Raw genomic sequence first — 18,920 nt, 5'->3', positions numbered from 1 at the left:
TTTTTTTTTTTTTTTTTTTCAAATCTGGTAAATGTCACTGACTCTATGGACATGAGTTTGAGTAAGCTTTGGAAGTTGGTGATGGACAGGGAAGCCTGGTGTGCTGCATTCCATGGGGTCACAGAGCGTTGGACATGACTGCGTGACTGAACTGAACTAAAATATCTACTACTATCTGCAATTTGAGTAATTTTATGAAATACTGTTTGTGCTTTGATATTGCACCACTTATCAGAATTTTTCCAAAAGATGTTGGTATCACAGAGAACCTTAGTGAGCTGGGTTTCTGCTTATGTCAGTATTGAGGAATTTGGATGTTAACTCCTAATCGTTTGGTAGCAACTATAAAAAGGTTAGAGAAGGCAATGGCACCCCACTCCAGTACTCTTGCCTGGAAAATCCCATGGACGGAGGAGCCTGGTAGGCTGCAGACCATGGGGTCGCTAAGAGTCGGACACAACTGAGCGACTTCATTTTCACTTTTCCCTTTCATGCATTGGAGAAGGAAATGGCAAACCACTCCAGTGTTCTTGCCTGGAGAATCCCAGGGACGGGGGAGCCTGGTGGGCCGCCATCTATGGGGTTGCACAGAGTCGGACACAACTGAAGTGACTTAGCAGCAGCAGCATAAAAAGGTCATTAATTTTTCATTGTAAAAATATTCGTGCCTTCCCAAACTCATTATATTATACTAACAGTGGTCCTTCATTAATTTGACTTAGCAGGTTTATAACTTGTGATATGTCTTTTTTAATAACATTTTCTGAGAAAGGAATGAATTGAATTAAAAATAATGTAAATTAGTCTAATCTCCAGAAAAGGATCAAATTTATGCACATTGGAAGCATATATTTACATAAAAACATTTGTTGTGTTGGTTACAGGATTTTTGTCTTTTAAAGCCGATCCCAGTGACTCTATTTTGTTTACCTAGTTTAACATGGCCTTTTTCTTGAAAGGGACGAGTTTGAAGTGAGAGAATTTTAAGTAACTTATTTGTTTGGTTTTCAAAAGCTAGAGAAAGGGCCCTTCTTCTGTTCCTGTAACTTATTTTTACTTAATTTTGTGTAATTTTGCTTATGGTCCCTGTATTTAAATTCAGGATGTGAGGCTTACTTACAGTCTAACTTTTGTGAACACAAGAGAAAACAAATGCTTTCCTTTTGTAAAAAGTAATGTGGAAAGTAATTATAAGGGTGCAGTAAATTCATGATCACCAGTCACCATTTCTAATTTATGCATTGATGAGTACGGAGTAGGATTCAGAGATTTACGTTAATGATGCCTTCAGCAATCCGTCTAGAAGCCTCAGAAGAACTAGATTCTTCTGGCACCTTGTTCTCTCCCCTGGTGAGAGTATGCTGATTTATACATTGTGCTCAAAAGTTGTGGTTTTCCAAATATGGATCAAAATAACATGGGGAAAGATACAGATTTCTACTTACTCAGGGCCTGCCGAGTGAGTTTTCTGGAAGAAGTGTGTATGGGAGGAGCACAGGCTGATTATTTTCAAGATTGGTTTAAACACTGTCAGCAAAGTCCGCATCTCTCACAGGTTCTGTCCCTCTTCTTCAGATTAGCGCTGCTCTGGTATCATACCGTGGTCCGCCCATTTTTTGCCTTGGATGGCAGTGATAACAAAGCCGGCCTGGATGAAGCAAAGGAAATTCTCCTCAAAAAAGAAGCTGCTTATCCAAACTCTTCCCTCTTTATGTTTTTCAAGGGACGCATACAACGACTAGAGGTACTGTGCCTTCTCCAGCTTTTTTAAAATAAAGCCTCTGTTGCTTGAATCTATAACTCTCATTTGGAAGGGGCTAGCTCATAAGGAGCCCGAATGTCACAGGGCTGACATTCTGTGCCTCGCATACGTCATTGCCGTGGGAGCCTCTTCAAGGAACCCGGAGTGTTTATTCAGTTACCTTCTGTTCACAGCTATGGGTGAAGCAGGGTCGGGGTCCCTCAGAGGTGAGACAAGATGCTGTGCCCTGAGTTGAAGACATGGGAGCCCTTGCGAATGTCTTAGTTAAAACAAAATACGAGGTTGGCTAAAACATTTGTTCAGGTTTTCCCAGAAGATGTTATGTGAAAAACCTGAACAAGCTTTTTGACCAACCCATTATGATTTTTTTCCTTCTCTGGAGTTACCAATAATCTATTTCCAAATGTTCATCCCAGCTGACAGTTGATTCATGCTCATGTTATTGCCTGAAATGTCAAGGACAGCAAAGACTCTGAAACAGTAGTAGCCCGTATTACTTTTTCATGCTCTTCATGTGGCTAGGTCCCATGCCAGGGGCTTTCATACACACCATCCCATTTAATCCTCAGAATAAGCCCACGACGGAGAGAATGATCCCCTGCATTTTACAGGGAAGGTCAACAGGGGTCTGAACAGGCTTCACGTGACCTCGGAGCTCACCCAGCGAGCAAGGCTAGGCTATCTCATTCCAGAAACACAACATACCCTCGCCTTTGAGGGGTTCTGCTTCTCTCTGCACCCTTTTTTTTTTTTTTTTTTTTTTTTTTGTGGCTTCCTAGGTGGCTCAGTGATAAAGAATCTGCCTGCTAATGCAGGAGATATAAGAGACACAGGTTCAGTCTCTGGGTTGGGAAGATCCGCTGGAGAAGGAAATGGCAACCCACTGGAGAACATGGGCAGAGGAGCCTGGCGGGCTACAGTTCATGGGGTTGCAAAGAGTCAGAGATAACTAGTATGTCTGAGTACAATTAGTATGTGGACCTAATTGTACAGAATCGTCTACAGGAAGAACTATACCATCTCAATGCCTGCCTACCAATACCTGCACCTCTTTTTTTATGTCAGCTTGCTTGAGGGCACAGGGATCTGAAGAAAAATGAAAATCTTTTTTAAGAATGTATTTATTTTTAACTGAAGGATAATTGCTGTACGTGCTGTGTTGGTCTCTGCCATACAACAACGTGAATCAGTCATAGGTATCCACATGTTCCCTCCCTCCTGAACCTCCCTGCCACCTCCCACCACATCCCACCCCTCTAGGTCATCATAGAGCGCCAAGCTGAACTCCTTGTGTCATATACCAGCTTCCCACTAGCTATCTGTTTTACATATAGTAATGTATATATTTCAGTGCCAGTCTCTCAAAGTCTCTCTTTGCCGCACTGCATCCATAAGTCTGCTCTCTATGTCCGAGTCTCTATTCCTGCCCTGCAAATAGGTTCATCAGTATCATTTTTCTGGATTCCATATATATGCATTGATATGATATTTGCTTGTCTGATTTCACTTGGTATAACATCCACCTCACTAGAACTGACTCACAAGAATTCCTTTTTATGACTGAGTAATATTCCATTGTATTTATGTATCACAACTTCTTTATCCATTCATCTGTCTGTGGACATTTAGGTTGCTTCCATGTCCTGGCTATTGTAAATAGTGCTGCAGTGAACATTGGGGTACATGTATCTTCTTTAATTATGGTAAAATGAAAATCTTTATAAGAACTCAATCACGCATGTGAAAGAAGGTGACTGTTAACACAGTGTTCCACCCACATGCTCACTAGCAGCTCACTAGTGCATCAGTGTGAGGTGTAATAACCTCTGCCCTCAGTTAACCAAGTGTCCACAACATAATCCATGCTAGAAGTCAGCCCCCTTCCCCCGGAAAAAATCCCACACGTGATGGGAAGATGTTTGCCTAGGAGTGTTTTCATAAGCACAGGGAGTGATTCTTTCACTAATTTCTTGTTGGCAGTGGAGTGTATGTTACTTCCCCAATAATATCTCTTCTTCATGCAGTGTCTTCTTAAATCCAAGGACACCTTATGTTTATATATGGAATCATATTCCAAAGATTATACTAATAATTTACAACTGAAACAACACTGAAAGCTCCCCAGGATAAGACTCATGTAAACCCATGTCCAAGTCATTTTTCTTCTCATTACTTTGAGACCATTTTTCTTTCAAGTCAGGCTCATGAGCCTTCAGTGACATTTCTCTTCTTTTGCTTTCTTAAAAATGTACTTTTGATCAGCCTCCTGTGTGATCCAGTCTGCTGTTAGTGAATTGTTCTTTCAAGCTCAGGGTTAGGGCCCTATAAGTGGGGAAGGATGTCCAGGCTATTCAAGTTCCCATACTCCCTTGGGTTTGTGCAGGGGGAAATAAGCCTGTAGAAGGAAATTTTTAATTGATTGAGCCTTCTCACTTCAGTGGCCATTTCTGAAATGAAGAAAGCTGGGTCCAGGGTAAATGCTTTCTTGGATGCACGATGCCTTTCCTTTAAGAAATTGACATTGACATTCTCAATAACTCTGAACATAACAATACTAGGTTTAGTGTTCAAAGGACACTTGCCTAGTGGGTGTGAGAGCCTGCAGTTGTGTACACCACAGCAACGAGGCCAGGCGTTAGGCATGTCTAGATCTCTCTTGATCAGTGGATGCCCTTCCTTCTCTCCCTTGATCAATGAGTGCTCTAAACTGGGTTTTGAAACTGCTAAATAGACATGCAAAAGTCAGGATTTATGTTTCATTATGCTTTCCATAAGACTCTGATGCTGGGAAAGATTGAAGGCGGGAGGAGAAGGGGACGACAGAGGATGAGACGGTTGGATGTTATCACGGACTCAATGGACATGACTTTGATTTTGAGTAAGCTCCAGGAGTTGGTGATGGACAGGGAGGCCTGGCATGCTGCAGTCCATGGGGTCACAAAGAGTTGAACACGACTGAGCGACGGAACTGACTCTTCCCATTTTCATTAATTTCTCAGCTGGTGCTCTGGGACAACCCAGAGGGATAGGGTGGGAAGGGAGGTGGGAGGGGGGTTTAGGATGGTGGGACACATGTACACCCCTGGCTGATACATGTTAATGTACAGCAAAACCCACCACAATATTGTAAAGTAATTAGCCTCCAATTAAAATAAATAAGTTAATTAAAAAAAACAATGCTTATCTTGTAGTGAAAACTAGTAACTTCTTTTTTATATTAAAACTTTTATTTTAAAAAACAGTTATTTATATTTATTTGGCTTCCTTAGGTCTTAGTTGTGGCACGTAGGAAGCAGGATCTTCGTTGAGTCATGTGGCTTCATCTTTCATTGTAGCTCACGGGCTCCAGAGCGTGTGGGCTCAGTAGTTGTATGCACCAGCTTAGTTGCTCCCTGGCATGTGGGATCTTAGTTCCCTGACCAGGGATTGAACCCACATCCTGTCTATTGCAAGGTGGGTTCCTAACCACTGGACCACTAAGGAAATCCCTAATAACTTCTTTTCCCCAAAAAAACTCAATTTAGCGTGATTTTCAGTTCAATTCAGTTCAGTCGCTCAGTCGTGTCCGACTCTTTGTGACCCCATGAATCACAGCACGCCAGGTCTCCCTGTCCATCACCAACTCCTGGAGTTTACTCAAACTCATGTTCCTCGAGTCAGTGATGCCATCCAACCATCTCATCCTCTGTCATCCCCTTCTCCTCCTGTCCCCAAACCCTCCCAGCATCAGGGTCTTTTCCAATGAGTCAACTCTTCACATGAGGTGGCCAAAGTATTGGAGTTTCAGCTTTAGCATCAGTTCCTCCAATGAACACCCAGGACTGATCTCCTTTAGGATGGACTGGTTGGATCTCCTTGCAGTCCAAGGGACTCTCAAGAGTCTTCTCCAACATCACAGTTCAAAAGCATCAATTCTTCAGCGCTAATCTTTCTTCACAGTCCAACTTTCACATCCACATATGACCACTGAAAAAACCATAGCCTTGACTATGATTAGATGGACTTTTGTTGGCAAAGTAATATCTCTGCTTTTCAATATGCTATCTAGGTTGGTCTTAACTTTCTTTCCAAGGAGTACGCGTCTTTTAATTCCATCTGCAGTGACTTTGGAGCCCCCCAAAATAAAGTCTAACACTGTTTCCACTGTTTCCCCATCTATCTGACATGAAGTGACGGGACCAGATTTGTTTTCTGAATGTTGAGCATTAAAGCCAGCTTTTTCACTCTCCTCTTTCACTTTCATCAAGAGGCTTTTGAGTTCCTCTTCACTGTCTGCCAGAAGGGTGGTGTCATCTGCATATCTGAGGTTATTGATATTTCTCCCGGCAATCTTGATTCCAGCTTGTGCTTTTTCCAGCCCAGCGTTTCTCATGATGTACTCTGCATAGAAGTTAAATAAGCAGGGTGACAGTATACAGCCTTGATGTACTCCTTTTCCTATTTGGAACCAGTCTGTTGTTCCATGTCCAGTTCTAACTGTTGCTTCCTGACCTGCATACAGATTTCTCAAGAGGCAGGTCAGGTAGTCTGGTATTCCCATCTCTTTCAGAATTTTCCACAGTTTATTGTGATCCACACAGTCAAAGGCTTTGGCACGGTCAATAAAGCAGAAATAGATGTTTTTCTGGAACTCTTTTGGTTTTTCCATGATCCAGTTGATGTTGGCAATTTGATCTTTGGTTCCTCTGCCTTTTCTAAAACCAGCTTGAACATCTGGATGGGAGAGTCATGGTGGAGAGATCTGACAGAATGTGGTCCCCTGGAGAAGGGAATGGCAAATCACTTCAGTTTTCTTGCCTTGAGAACCCCATGAACATTATGAAAAGGCAAAAATGATAAGATACTGAAAGGGGAACTCCCCGGGTTGGTAGGTGCCCAGTATACTACTGGAGATCAGTGGAGAAATAACTCCAGAAAGAATGAAGGGATGGAGCCAAAGCAAACACAATACCCAGTTGTGGATGTGACTGGTGATAGAAGCAAGGTCCGATGCTGTAAAGAGCAATATTGCATAGGAACCTGGAATGTTAGGTCCATGAATCAAGGCAAATTGGAAGTGGTCAAACAGGAGATAGCAAGAGTGAACGTCAACATTCTAGGAATCAGTGAACTAAAATGGACTGGAATGGGTGAATTTAACTCAGATGACCATTATATCAACTACTGTAGGCAGGAATCCCTTAGAAGAAATGGAGTAGCCATCATAGTCAACAAAAGAGTCCAAAATGCAGTACTTGGATGCAATCTCAAAAACGACAGAATGATCTCTGTTCATTTCCAATCAAACCATTCAATATCACAGTAATCCAAGCCTATGCCCCAACCAGTAATGCTGAAAAAGCTGAAGTTGAACGGTTCTATGAAGACCTACAAGACCTTTTAGAACTAACACCCAAAAAAGATGTCCTTTTCATTATAGGGGACTGGAATGCAAAAGTAGGAAGTCAAGAAACACCTGGAGTAACAGGCAAATTTGGCCTTGGAATACAGAATGAAGCAGGGCAAAGGCTAGTAGAGTTTTGCGAAGAGAACGCACTGCTCATAGCGAACACCATCTTCCAACAACACAAGAGAAGACTCTACACATGGACATCACCAGATGGTCAACACCAAAATCAGATTGATTATCTTCTTTGCAGCCAAAGATGGAGAAGCTCTAAACAGTTGGCAAAAACAAGACTGGAAGCTGACTGTGGCTCAGATCATGAACTCCTTATTGCCAAATTTAGACCTAAATTGAAGAAAGTGGGCAAAACCACTAGACCATTCAGGTATGACCTAAATCAAATCCCTTATGATTATACAGTAGAAGTGAGAAATAGATTTAAGGGACTAGATCTAATAGATAGAGTGCCTGATGAACTATGGACAGAGGTTCATGACATTGTACAGGAGACAGGGATCAAGACTATCCCCATGGAAAAGAAATGCAAAAAAGCAGAATGGCTGTCTGAGGAGGGCTTACAAATAGCATGATTTTACCTTGTCCACAAATCATCTTTGGTAGGGACTGAGTGAAAACTAACTTTGAGTCCTCACTCATTGTCATTGGGTTGGTTCCAGAAATGAGGAAGGCACAGCATCATCAAAGGATGATGATTTGGGAAGGCACGCAGTCACCATGATAGCCCTCGGTCTCATTCACCGTAGGTCATTGGGATCTGAGTACCGGTGGTAGACTTTAGAGCTGCTTTGTCATGGAGCAGTTTGCTTATCCAGCTGGTACTTGGTTTTAAGAAAAAAACACTGAAAGATCCATTTCTGCTCTTGATTCACCAGGCTGCAGCCTGAGGGTCAGGTGAAATGTGATTGTTTCTGTTTGGCTCTTCCTGAAGGCTTACAGGATAAGCGAATTTTAGGGCTAACTTGAGATATTATTGGCATTATCTTCATGGCATCCAGACACTGGTGTTTCATTAATCTTCCCAAATGATCATGTAGCTAGGTATCAGATGGTGGCATCCTTCATTTACTGATGAATTGCTCAGAGAGGATGTGACATAGCTCTTCTCAGACGCTTATTGCAAGGCCTTTAAGCTCCCAAGTCAGTTTATGAAAACTCATAGGGTTCAGTTGACGAATTTGCTTGCAGAAAATCTTTTTTTCTTTTCTGTGAGCATTTAGGTTAGAGATAGGGCCTCCTGAGATCTTTTTTTCTTTTTTTTTTTTTAGGCTTTTTTTTTTTTTAATTGGAAGATAGTTGCTTTACAATGTTGTGTTGGTTTCTGCCATACAACATGAATCAGCCACAGGTACATGTATGTCCCCTCCCTCTGGAACCTCCCTCCCACCCCACACCCTTGCTGTCTTTTTATCCACGAGCTCCTAGGGAACATGGTCTGGGGGCTCCTAATTTTGGCAAGTGCATCACGTGACCTGGACTTCACTTCTAAGGTAACTCAGAACTTCCAGTTATTTGAATAGCTGCTTCTGTGCCAGCTTGCTTTTGTCCAGGATGACGGACTCAACCCCAGCTGATAAGTGTTCATTTTCCTTTATGTTATTTGCAAATCAAGTGCAGGCACCTACTCTCTAAGTTTCATGAACAACCTTTGACATAGTTTGCCCTTCATTGTTTGGGACAGTTTGAAATCCATGGGGAGGGTGATCTTGAGCACATCCACCCCATCCCACCACTCGCATAGCCCTTGTGGCCGTGTCTTCATTATTCCGCGTTGTTGTGGTCTAACTCGACACAGCAGTGAAGTTCCATGCCATCAGTGGTTCGTGGGGTCCTTATGCATCTTCAGGACGCCAAGCTCCTCTGCTCTTTGGGAGTCTGGGCCAGGTTGCAAGAAGAGTTTCCTTTCTTTGCCACCTTGGCTTCTCCCCACTGCGTCTCTACAGTACCCCCACCTCCAGCCTCCTCCACCCTCTTGTCTTATCCTCCTTACCTGTCCTGTCTCTAGGCTTCTCCCATGTGACTTTGCATGTAGCCCTGAAGAATATATGGGTTCACACAGTACTTGGCGTGTGATAAACATTATCCAAGTAGTGGAGTGATGGTTGTTGTTATTGAGTGTTTAAGCCTGGGAAGTCGTGTTACCAAATTTGCTCTCTTTTTAAAAGGAGAAAGAACTCGCTTTGGTGTTGAGCGCTATCAATTGAGCTAGGCCTGCTGCTGCTGCTAAGTCACTTCAGTCGTGTCCAACTCTGTGCGACCCCATAGATGGCAGCCTGGGATGGGCAAAATGAGTGTGGAGGACTTAGAGCTACTGCACAGTACCCGCATTTACTTTTCCCTGAATTTCCATAATGCACACAGCTGTTACGAAGTGGCCCCAGGGGTTATATAGCAATCTCCTTTTTAAAATATGAGCTAACGGTTATAATTTTGAATTTTATATATTTTTCATCCCCTTAAACTTATGGTAGTGATAAGTCCATTACCATCCAAGTGATTAATGAATATTTTTCTTGGTTATTTAAAATTATTAGGAACAAGTCTACATTTCATTAAACTTCCTATTTCTCTCTAGTCCTCTTTTTTTGTTTAAATAATATGGATTGGCACAATTCCCCTCTCCTCCCTTTTAATAATCTACTTAGTATGTAATATACAGATACATGTATTTGGTTTTATGTATATATACACACCTTACATGGTGTGACTACTTAGTTATGAGACTTATTTTTTAATATTAGTCTTTCTCTCATTGCTCAAATATTTGAATGAATGACAGTTGATGGACATGTTCTAAAGAAGTTACTTTATGCAGTTTGGGAACATTTGTGAAACTGTCTTCCAAGCTTGCACCCATACTTTCTAAGTGTCCTGCATGCTGGCATGGAAAAACCACAGGTTTTGTTCTTCAGGAGCAGAAATGGATCTCCCACGAAACTGGCGCTCAGTGTGTTTTTATCAAATGGACTGATGAGTCTGTTGGCAGGAAGTCCATTGATCAGGGTGAGTGATGGTGTTTCTTTAAGGGAGGAAGCTGGTTGTCAAGGACTGTCACCTTTTCTTGGTGGCACCTCAGCCTATTTCTACAGCCAACACAGAAGGTGATGATGCAGGAAGGTCTCAACATTTGGTGTCAGGGTACCAACTCAGATACTGAAGTCCTGATGGGCTGGCTAAAGAAGCATGACTCTAACGAAATAAATAAATTTACAGGAACTAAAAAAGTAAGTGGGTGTCCATGAGGTCTGTGGTTGTTGCTGGAGGGCTGAGCCTCTGCACTCCCTGAGCTCAGGCGGGTGGGGTCTGTGCTCTGACAGCCCCTGATGGTCACAAAGATGACGGCCTTGCTCCATGAGAACCAAGGGGGAGTGTGCACAGAGCCTTAAGGCAACGGCCTGCTCGGGTTTGTCCTCCTCCTGCCAGCCCTTGCTTCTGACAAGGCTGTGTGATAGGATGTGGTTTCTTTTCCCCATGAGCAGTGCCCACAGGGACAGCTTTGATGGTTGCCCTTGACTTTGTCACCCTGGCGCTCCATCGCCTTACTTTCTGTTACCTGTGCAGTTCTGTCTGCGTGAAAGGCCTTTATGCTTCTGCCCCATCATTCCGTCTCTGGACCTTCCTCCCACTCATTATTTCAGGCTGTAGTTCTTTCTCTCTGTACTTCTACTGATGACAGTCAATTGTTTCACTGGTGCTCCCCACAATAAACGAGAGGTCTGTGTTACTTTTTTTAGCCCCTCAGCTCGTGATTGTGGCAGGGACAGAAAAGTGAAGGTTGATCCCCTTGGTGATTAATTTATCAGACAGAGACAAGAGGCAGGAGGGCTGCGGGGGGCTTGGAACTTAGGGGCCAGAGCAGAAATGGCAAACCCAGGGGGGCCTGTGCCCAGGCACCCATCTCGGGGGCATATGACTAACCAGAGCTGTCGGGTGGCAGTGTTGATGAGCAAGCCTGCCTCTTGTATCTGAACAGCATGCCTTGCCAGCATGAGGTAATGTTGTTATTTATAGGATCAGGAAAAAGGCAACGCAGGAAGAGAAGTAATTCCCCAGGGTTCTATTAATTGTAGTCTTCTCTTCCGACCTACGTGGTTCTCGTTATGACTTCGGGCACCAGGAGGTACAGCAGCCATTTATTCTTAGGACACAGAGTGAGAGATGGGTTTAATCTGATGTAGGAGGTGGAGGATCAGTTTGTTTTCACTTTCCAGTGCGATAAATCCAGTGTGTGGTTTAATGACTGTTCACTGAAATGAGATGATGATAACTCAAATTGCTAATAGGTTAAATGCATTTGCTGTTCTTATATCTCTATCCTTACAGGCCGTTGGGTTGAAAAGCCAGTAGAAGGTTAACACCGATTTATATCCCCAAGCTCACTAAATGTGCATAAGAGGATGAGCTTTGCCTTGCTTACACGAGCCCTGGCCCTAAGGGCAGGGGTTAGAGGCAGGGTCTATTGTTAGGTGTCCTTGACAGCAATACCGCTAAACCGATTCCACTGCTCAGCGGCAATGATGCTGAGTCACGTGCAAGTGGGTTGTCACATCATGTCCTAATGCTTGCTACACGTGACAAGGGGCGCCTCTCTGTAAAACACACACATAATAGTTTATTTTAAGATGTTAAGCAACTTCATAAAAATAGCCCAGTGATAATTAAGATGTTTTGCTTTAAGTTGGTTTGTGATGTTTGATGTATATATATGAAACTTCAGGCAGTTTTGCTTACAAATCTAGTGTTTATGTATTTGAAGATAGTTTTATAGATAAGTGCTATGGAAACTATGTAGATTTCCATGGTTACTAATTTGATTTTTCAATTGTTGGGATATTTGACAGTTATATACCTGTGATTTCCCAGCATTTCCCTGTGACAGAAAAGACCATGTATTATCTTAGCATATTTTTACTTTTTATTTTCTTGAATTATTTCCTTAGGTTATAGCTTCTGTGGTGTCATTCTTTGAATCACAGTTCACACTTTGTAACTTTTACTGAACGATGAAAGATGATACTCAAGGAATAGTGAGTCAGTCTGATCCTTACTGCTAACTCCATACTGCTAAGATGGCAATACTCCCTTGATTGTTTTAGCTATTTCAGATTCCTTGAATTTGGTATCAGTTTGTACGTTTCTGCGAAAAAGCACACTGTGATTTTGATAGGGATTGCACTAAATATGTAACACAGTCTGGGAAACAAAGAACAAAATTGGAAGATGTGTACTTCATAATCTCAGCTGTATTGATAGTATTTACTGTTAAAAATGTACATGCAAGAATATATGCAAATGACCAACAAGCACATGAAAAGATGCTCATCATCATCATTCATTATGAAGAAATGCAAATCAAAGCCAAGTGAGACGCTGTCTCACATCCACCAGAGTAGCTACAATAAAGACCACCCAATAAGAAGACAGGCATGTGGAGAAGTTGCACCCTTCATTCATTGCTGGTGGGAATGAAAAATAGTGTAGCCACTTTGGAAAGCAGTTTGGTAGTTTTCTCAAAACATTCAACATAGATTGATTATATGACCCAGAAGTTCCACTCAAGAGAGATGAAAACATATGTCCATATTATTCATAACTTAGCAAAAAAGTGCAAACAACTCAAATGTCTGTCAACTGATGAAGGATAAACAAATATGTATCCATACGATGGAATAACTTTCAGCAATTGAAAAAAAGACTGAAGTACTGGCACTTGCTACAGCTTGGATGAATCTTGAAGACACTTGTAGTGAAAAAAGCCAAGTCACACAAGAACATACGTTGTGTGATTTTATTTAGATAAAGTCCCCAGAATATGCAGATAGCTTACTTGGGGATGGGTGGGGAGAATATAGAGTAACTGTTAATAGGTACAGTATTTCTTTTGGGGTTGATGAAAATATCCTAAACATATGTTGTAGTAATGATTGTGCTCAGTTCAGTTCAGTCGCTCAGTTGTGTCTGACTCTGCAACCCCATGTATCGAAGCACGCCAGGCCTCCCTGTCCATCACCAACTCCTGGAGTTTACACAGACTCATGTCTATCGAGTTGGTGATACCATCCAGCCATCTCATCCTCTGTCATCCCCTACTCCTCCTGCCCCCAAACCCTCCCAGCATTGGGGTCTTTTCCAATGAGTCAACTCTTTGAATGAGGTGGCCAAAGTATTGGAGTTTCAGCTTTAGCATCAGTTCCTCCAGTGAACACCCAGGACTGATGTCCTTTAGGATGGACTGGTTGGATCTCTTTGTAGTCCAAGGGACTTTCAAGAGTCTTCTCCAACACCACAGTTCAAAAGCATCAATTCTTCGGTGCTCAGCTTTCTTCACAGTCCAACTGTCAAATCCATACATGACCACTGAAAAAACCATAGCCTTGATTAGATGGACCTTTGTTGGCAAAATAATGTCTCTGCTTTTTAATATGCTATCTAGGCTGGTCATAACTTTCCTTCCAAGGAGTAAGTGTCTTTAAATTTCATGGCTGCAGTCAGCATCTGCAGTGATTTTGGAGCCCAGAAAAATAAAGTCTGACACTGTTTCCACTGTTTCCCCATTTATTTCCCATGAAGTGATGGGACCAGATGCCATGATCTTCATTTTCTGAATGTTGAGCTTTAGGCCAACTTTTTCACTCTCCTCTTTCACTTTCATCAAGAGGCTTTTTAGTTCCTCTTCACTTTCTGCCATAAGGGTGGTGTCATCTGCATATCTGAGGTTATTGATATTTTTCCCGGCAGTCTTGATTCCAGCTTGTGCTTCTTCCAGCCCAGCGTTTCTCATGATGTACTCTGCATGGAAGTTAAATAAGCAGGGTGACAGTATACAGCCTTGATGTACTCCTTTTCCTATTTGGAACCAGTCTGTTGTTCCATGTCCAGTTCTAACTGTTGCTTCCTGACCTGCATACAGATTTCTCAAGAGGCAGGTTAGGTAGTCTGGTATTCCCATCTCTTGAAGAAAAATTTTCCACAGTTTATTGTGATCCACACAGTCAAAGGCTTTGGCATAGTCAATAAAGCAGAAATAGATGTTTTTCTGGAACTCTCTTGGTTTTTCCATGATCCAGTTGATGTTGGCAATTTGATCTCTGGTTCCTCTGCCTTTTCTAAATCCAACTTGAACATCTGGAAGTTCACGGTTCACATATTGCTGAAGCCTGGCTTGGAGAATTTTGAGCATTACTTTACTAGCATGTGAGATGAGTGCAGTTGTGCAGTATTTTGAGCATTCTTTGGCATTGCCTTTCTTTGGGATTGGAATGAAAACTGACCTTTTCCAGTCCTGTGGCCACTGCTGAGTTTTCCAAATTTGCTGGCATATTGAGTGCAGCACTTTCACAACATCATCTTTCAGGATTTGAAATAGCTCAACTGGGATTCCATTACCTCCACTAGCTTTGTTCATAGTGATGCTTTCTAAGGCCCACTTGACTTCACATTCCAGGATGTCTGGCTCTAGGTGAGTGATCACACCATCATGATTATCTGGGTCGTGAAGATCTTTTTTGTACAGTTCTGTGTATTCTTGCCACCTCTTCTTAATATCTTCTGCTTCTGTTAGGCCCATACCATTTCTGTCCTTTATCGAGCCCATCTTTGCATGAAGATGTTGGTATCTCTGATTTTCTTGAAGAGATCTCTAGTCTTTCCCATTCTGTTGTTTTCCTCTGTTTCTTTGCATTGATCTCTGAGGAAGGCTTTCTTATCTGTCCTTGCTATTCTTCGAAACTCTGCATTCAGATGCTTATATCTTTTCTTTTCTCCTTTGCTTTTTGCTTCTCTTCTTTTCACAGCTATTTTGTAAGTCCTCCCCAGACAGCCATTTTGCTTTTTTGCATTTCTTTTTCTTGGGGATGCTCTTGATCCCTGTCTCCTGTACAATGTCACGAACCTCCACCCATAGTTCATCAGGCACTCTGTCTATCAGATCTAGTCCCTTAAATCTATTTCTCACTTCCACTGTATAATCATAAGGGATTTGATTTAGGTCATACCTGAATGGTCTAGTGATTTTCCCCACTTTCTTCAATTTAAGTCTAAATTTGGCAATAAGGAGTTCATGATCTGAGCCACAGTCAGCTTCTGGTCTTGTTTTTGCTGACTGTATAGAGCTTCTCCATCGTTGGCTGCAAAGAATATAATCAGTCTGATTTTGGTGTTGACCATCTGGTGACATCCATGTGTAGAGTCTTCTGTTGTGTTGTTGGACTCTGTGACTATACTAAAAACCACTGAATTGAATACTTTGTGAATTTTGTAATACTTGAATTATATCTCAATAAAAATGCTTCCAAAAAGTGTTACTGAGGGTATTTTCAGTAGGAGTATATATTCTTTTTTCCTTTGGATATAATCTGTTGATCTAGTCAAGTTTGACTTTTGAGTAAGAAATGTTTTTATTTAATCAAATTCTCATGTCTCATATAATCATAAGTTATGTTTGTCATATATTTCCCCTTTTCTATTACTGTCATTTTGAGAACAGTCTTTACATTTTATTGTGAAAATTTGAACATTCAAACATACACGCTTTTGTTACCACAGATTTCATTTCTTCAGAAATAACGTTTGTCTTCTCAAAGTGGGACACACAGGCTATTTTTCTTCAGACTGTAAAATGGTATTTAAAACTCATATTCCCGTACCTCTGTGTGTGCACATGGCTGTTAATTCTGAGGCCTACTAGATTCAGGAATATTGACATTTAAAAATTATTATTAAAGCAGGGTTGATTTACAATGTTGTGTTAGTTTCAGGTGTACAGCAAAGTGAGTTAATTAGACAGATACCCACTTGTCTTTTAGATTCTTTACCCATATAGGCTTTTACAGAGTACTGAGTAGAGTTCCCTGTGCTATATAGTAGATTCTTATTAGTTACCTGTCTTATATATAGTTGTGAATATGTCAGTCCCAGTTTATACATCCCTGCCCCCTACCCCCTGGAAACTATATAAGTTTGTTTTCTATGTCTGTGACTCTACTTTTGTATTATAAATAAGTTCTTTTGTACCCTTTTTAGGTTCCATGTATAAACAATATCATACATTTATCTTTTTGTGTCTGTTTTGCTTCACTCAGTTGGATAATCTCTAGGTCCATCCCAACATCGTTTTATTTAAGGTTGTTTATCTTCTTGTTATGTAAATCCTTAAGATAGGTGGAATCTATTTTTATCTTTATTTTCTACCTATTATAGATGTTTTAAAATGAAAGTTAAGTGACTTTGACAATTGTGGTTCATATAACAAATACATGACTATTGCCTCTAAAAATACATATTATTTAGTATTTTTATACCTTTGTTTCTGTACAGTTATCAGTTTGTCAGGTTCTGTGTATTATAAGGAAATTTTAATATTTGTATTTCTTACTCATTTCTGATGGTATCTCTTCATTTACTTATGTCACCCTTTATGTCTCGTTACTTTATATTTTTTACATACATCTGTATATACTAAACAGGTTCAAGTGAAATAAGTATGTGTACATGTACATAGTTATTTTGAATTAAGGAGGAACTAGAATTCAGGCCTTCTGTCTCAACCCAATTCTCTTTTTAGCTTTTATTTGCTAATAAGTTATATATATGTGTTATATATATATTTTATATTTTATATATATTCTAATAATATATATTATTAGAATATTATATATATTCTAATAATATATATTTTATATATATTCTAAATGTAATGTTATGTATATGTAATAATAGTATATGTAGCTTACTAGCAAATAACATATATTTAAATATTATTATGGACTGCAAGGAGATCCAACCAGTCCATTCTAAAGGAGATCAGTCCTGGGTGTTCACTGGAAGGAATGATGCTAAAGCTGAAACTCCAGTACTTTGGCCACCTCATGTGAAGAGTTGACTCATTGGAAAAGACTCTGATGCTGGGAGGGATTGGGGGAAGGAGGAGAAGGGGACGACAGAGGATGAGATGGCTGGATGGCATCACTGACTCGATGGACATGAGTTTGAGTGAGCTCCAGGAGTTGGTGATGGACAGGGAGGCCTGGTGAGCTGGGTTTCATGGGGTCGCAAAGAGTCAGACACAACTGAGCAACTGAACTGAACTGAAACATTATTATAAATATCCAAGAGGGCTTATTCTTATTGGGCTTTAGAAATAAACTTACTATTTTTAAAAAATGAGTTGCTTAATAGAATATTTTTTTTCCTACATTTTGGAGAAGCAAGTCAGTTAAAGTAATTAAAACATCATTAAACATTTGAAAGTATTTTTCAGTTGTTAAATACTGTTTTGAAATTAATTCTTTAATAACTTCTTTTATTTCTTCAATAATCTGAAGATGTCCACTTACTATTATACTCATCTTAGTTTTATATTTTACTTTTTCTTATTTCCACATATTTTTAGACATATGACTATACCCAAGCATGTAAATGTGATATTAATTTTTGTTATTAGTGGTTTTTTTATAAATTTATGCTTTCCTAATTTTATAATTGGGCTTAAGAGTTTCATATTGGTTTTTATAGAGAGAGATTTGATTTTTTTTTTAATCAATTCATATTTTACTTCCACTTTATTTCTGGTTTTCCTTAATTTAGCTTCTTTTCTTAATATTTTATCATAACATATTTGTCTTATAAGAATAGTGAAATGTTAGTGTTCTTGTTTAGGGATTTGATTGTATCCCTTGAAATTCAGCCTGCATTTCGCTGGCTAAATGGGAGTGTTTGGGAAGCTGTGATACTGTGATGTAATAAGATACACATTGTGGCTGAGGGCTCAGATCTGGAGGCTGACTGCCCATGCTGAGTCCTGGCTCCTCCACTCTGGCCCAGTGGTCTAGATTTGTTGTTGTTGTTCAGTCACTCAGTTGGTTCCAACTCTTTGCAACCCCATGAACTGCAGCACGCCAGGCTTCCCTGTCCTTCGCTATCTCCAGGAGTTTGCTCAGATTCATGTCTGTTGAGTCAGTGATGCTGTCTAATCTCATTCTCTCTTGTCCCCTTCTCCTCCTGCCTTCTATCTTCCCCAGCATTAGGGTCCTTTCCAATGAGTCAGCTCTTCACATCAGGTGGACAAAGTATTGGAGCTTCAGCTTTAGCAACAGTCCTTCCAATGAATATTCAGGATTGATTTCCTTTAGGATTGACTGGTTTGAACAAGAGCTTTAATCTCTTTAAGCCTTCTCTCCTTGTTGAGATGAGGTCTATGGTGGGACCCTGAGTGTAGTTTTGCTGTTGAGGTTTAGGGAGTGGTAATTTGGGAGGCGTGTGCTGCTTTGGAGCTCTGAGTGCAGGTCCTTGTTGGTGTTTATGGCATGTTGGCAGCACCGCTATGTCTGCTATGGGGCTGCAGCAGTTCTGGCCACTGCAGCAGAGCTCCGGCCCTGGCGCAGATGGGGACCACGTGGCAGGGAGGCATGTCAGCAGATGCTGAGGTGGCCAGGCTTTGTTCAGTTCAGTTCAGTTACTCAATCGTGTCCGACTCTGCAACCCATGGACTGCAGCACGCCAGGCCTCCCTGTCCATCACCAACTCCCGGAGCTTGCTCAAACTCATGTCCATCGAGTCAGTGATGCCATCCAACCATCTCATCCTCTGTCATCTCCTTCTCCTCCTGCCTTCAGTCTTTCCTAGCATCAGGATCTTTTCCAATGAATCAGTTCTTTACATCAGGTGACCAAAGTATTAGAGTTTCAGCTTCAGCATCAGTCCTTCCCATGAATATTCAGGACTGATTTCCTTTAGGATGGACTGGTTGGATCTCCT

At 41.0% G+C, this 18,920-nt stretch overlaps 1 protein-coding gene across 1 annotated transcript in view; it reads left to right on the top strand.

The window, feature by feature from the left end:
* TTC39C (tetratricopeptide repeat domain 39C) overlaps positions 1-18,920 on the top strand; it is a 101,950-nt gene that overhangs the window by 53,896 nt on the left and 29,134 nt on the right. The window contains exon 6 of the mRNA XM_055559707.1: positions 1,576-1,744. Coding sequence (XP_055415682.1) covers positions 1,576-1,744 — 169 coding nt within the window. The remainder of the gene's footprint in view (positions 1-1,575; positions 1,745-18,920) is intronic.

This window comes from Bubalus kerabau, chromosome 21 (assembly GCF_029407905.1).
Source record: "Bubalus kerabau isolate K-KA32 ecotype Philippines breed swamp buffalo chromosome 21, PCC_UOA_SB_1v2, whole genome shotgun sequence".
NCBI lineage: Eukaryota > Metazoa > Chordata > Mammalia > Artiodactyla > Bovidae > Bubalus > Bubalus kerabau.
This window is presented reverse-complemented; position numbering and strand designations above follow the sequence as displayed.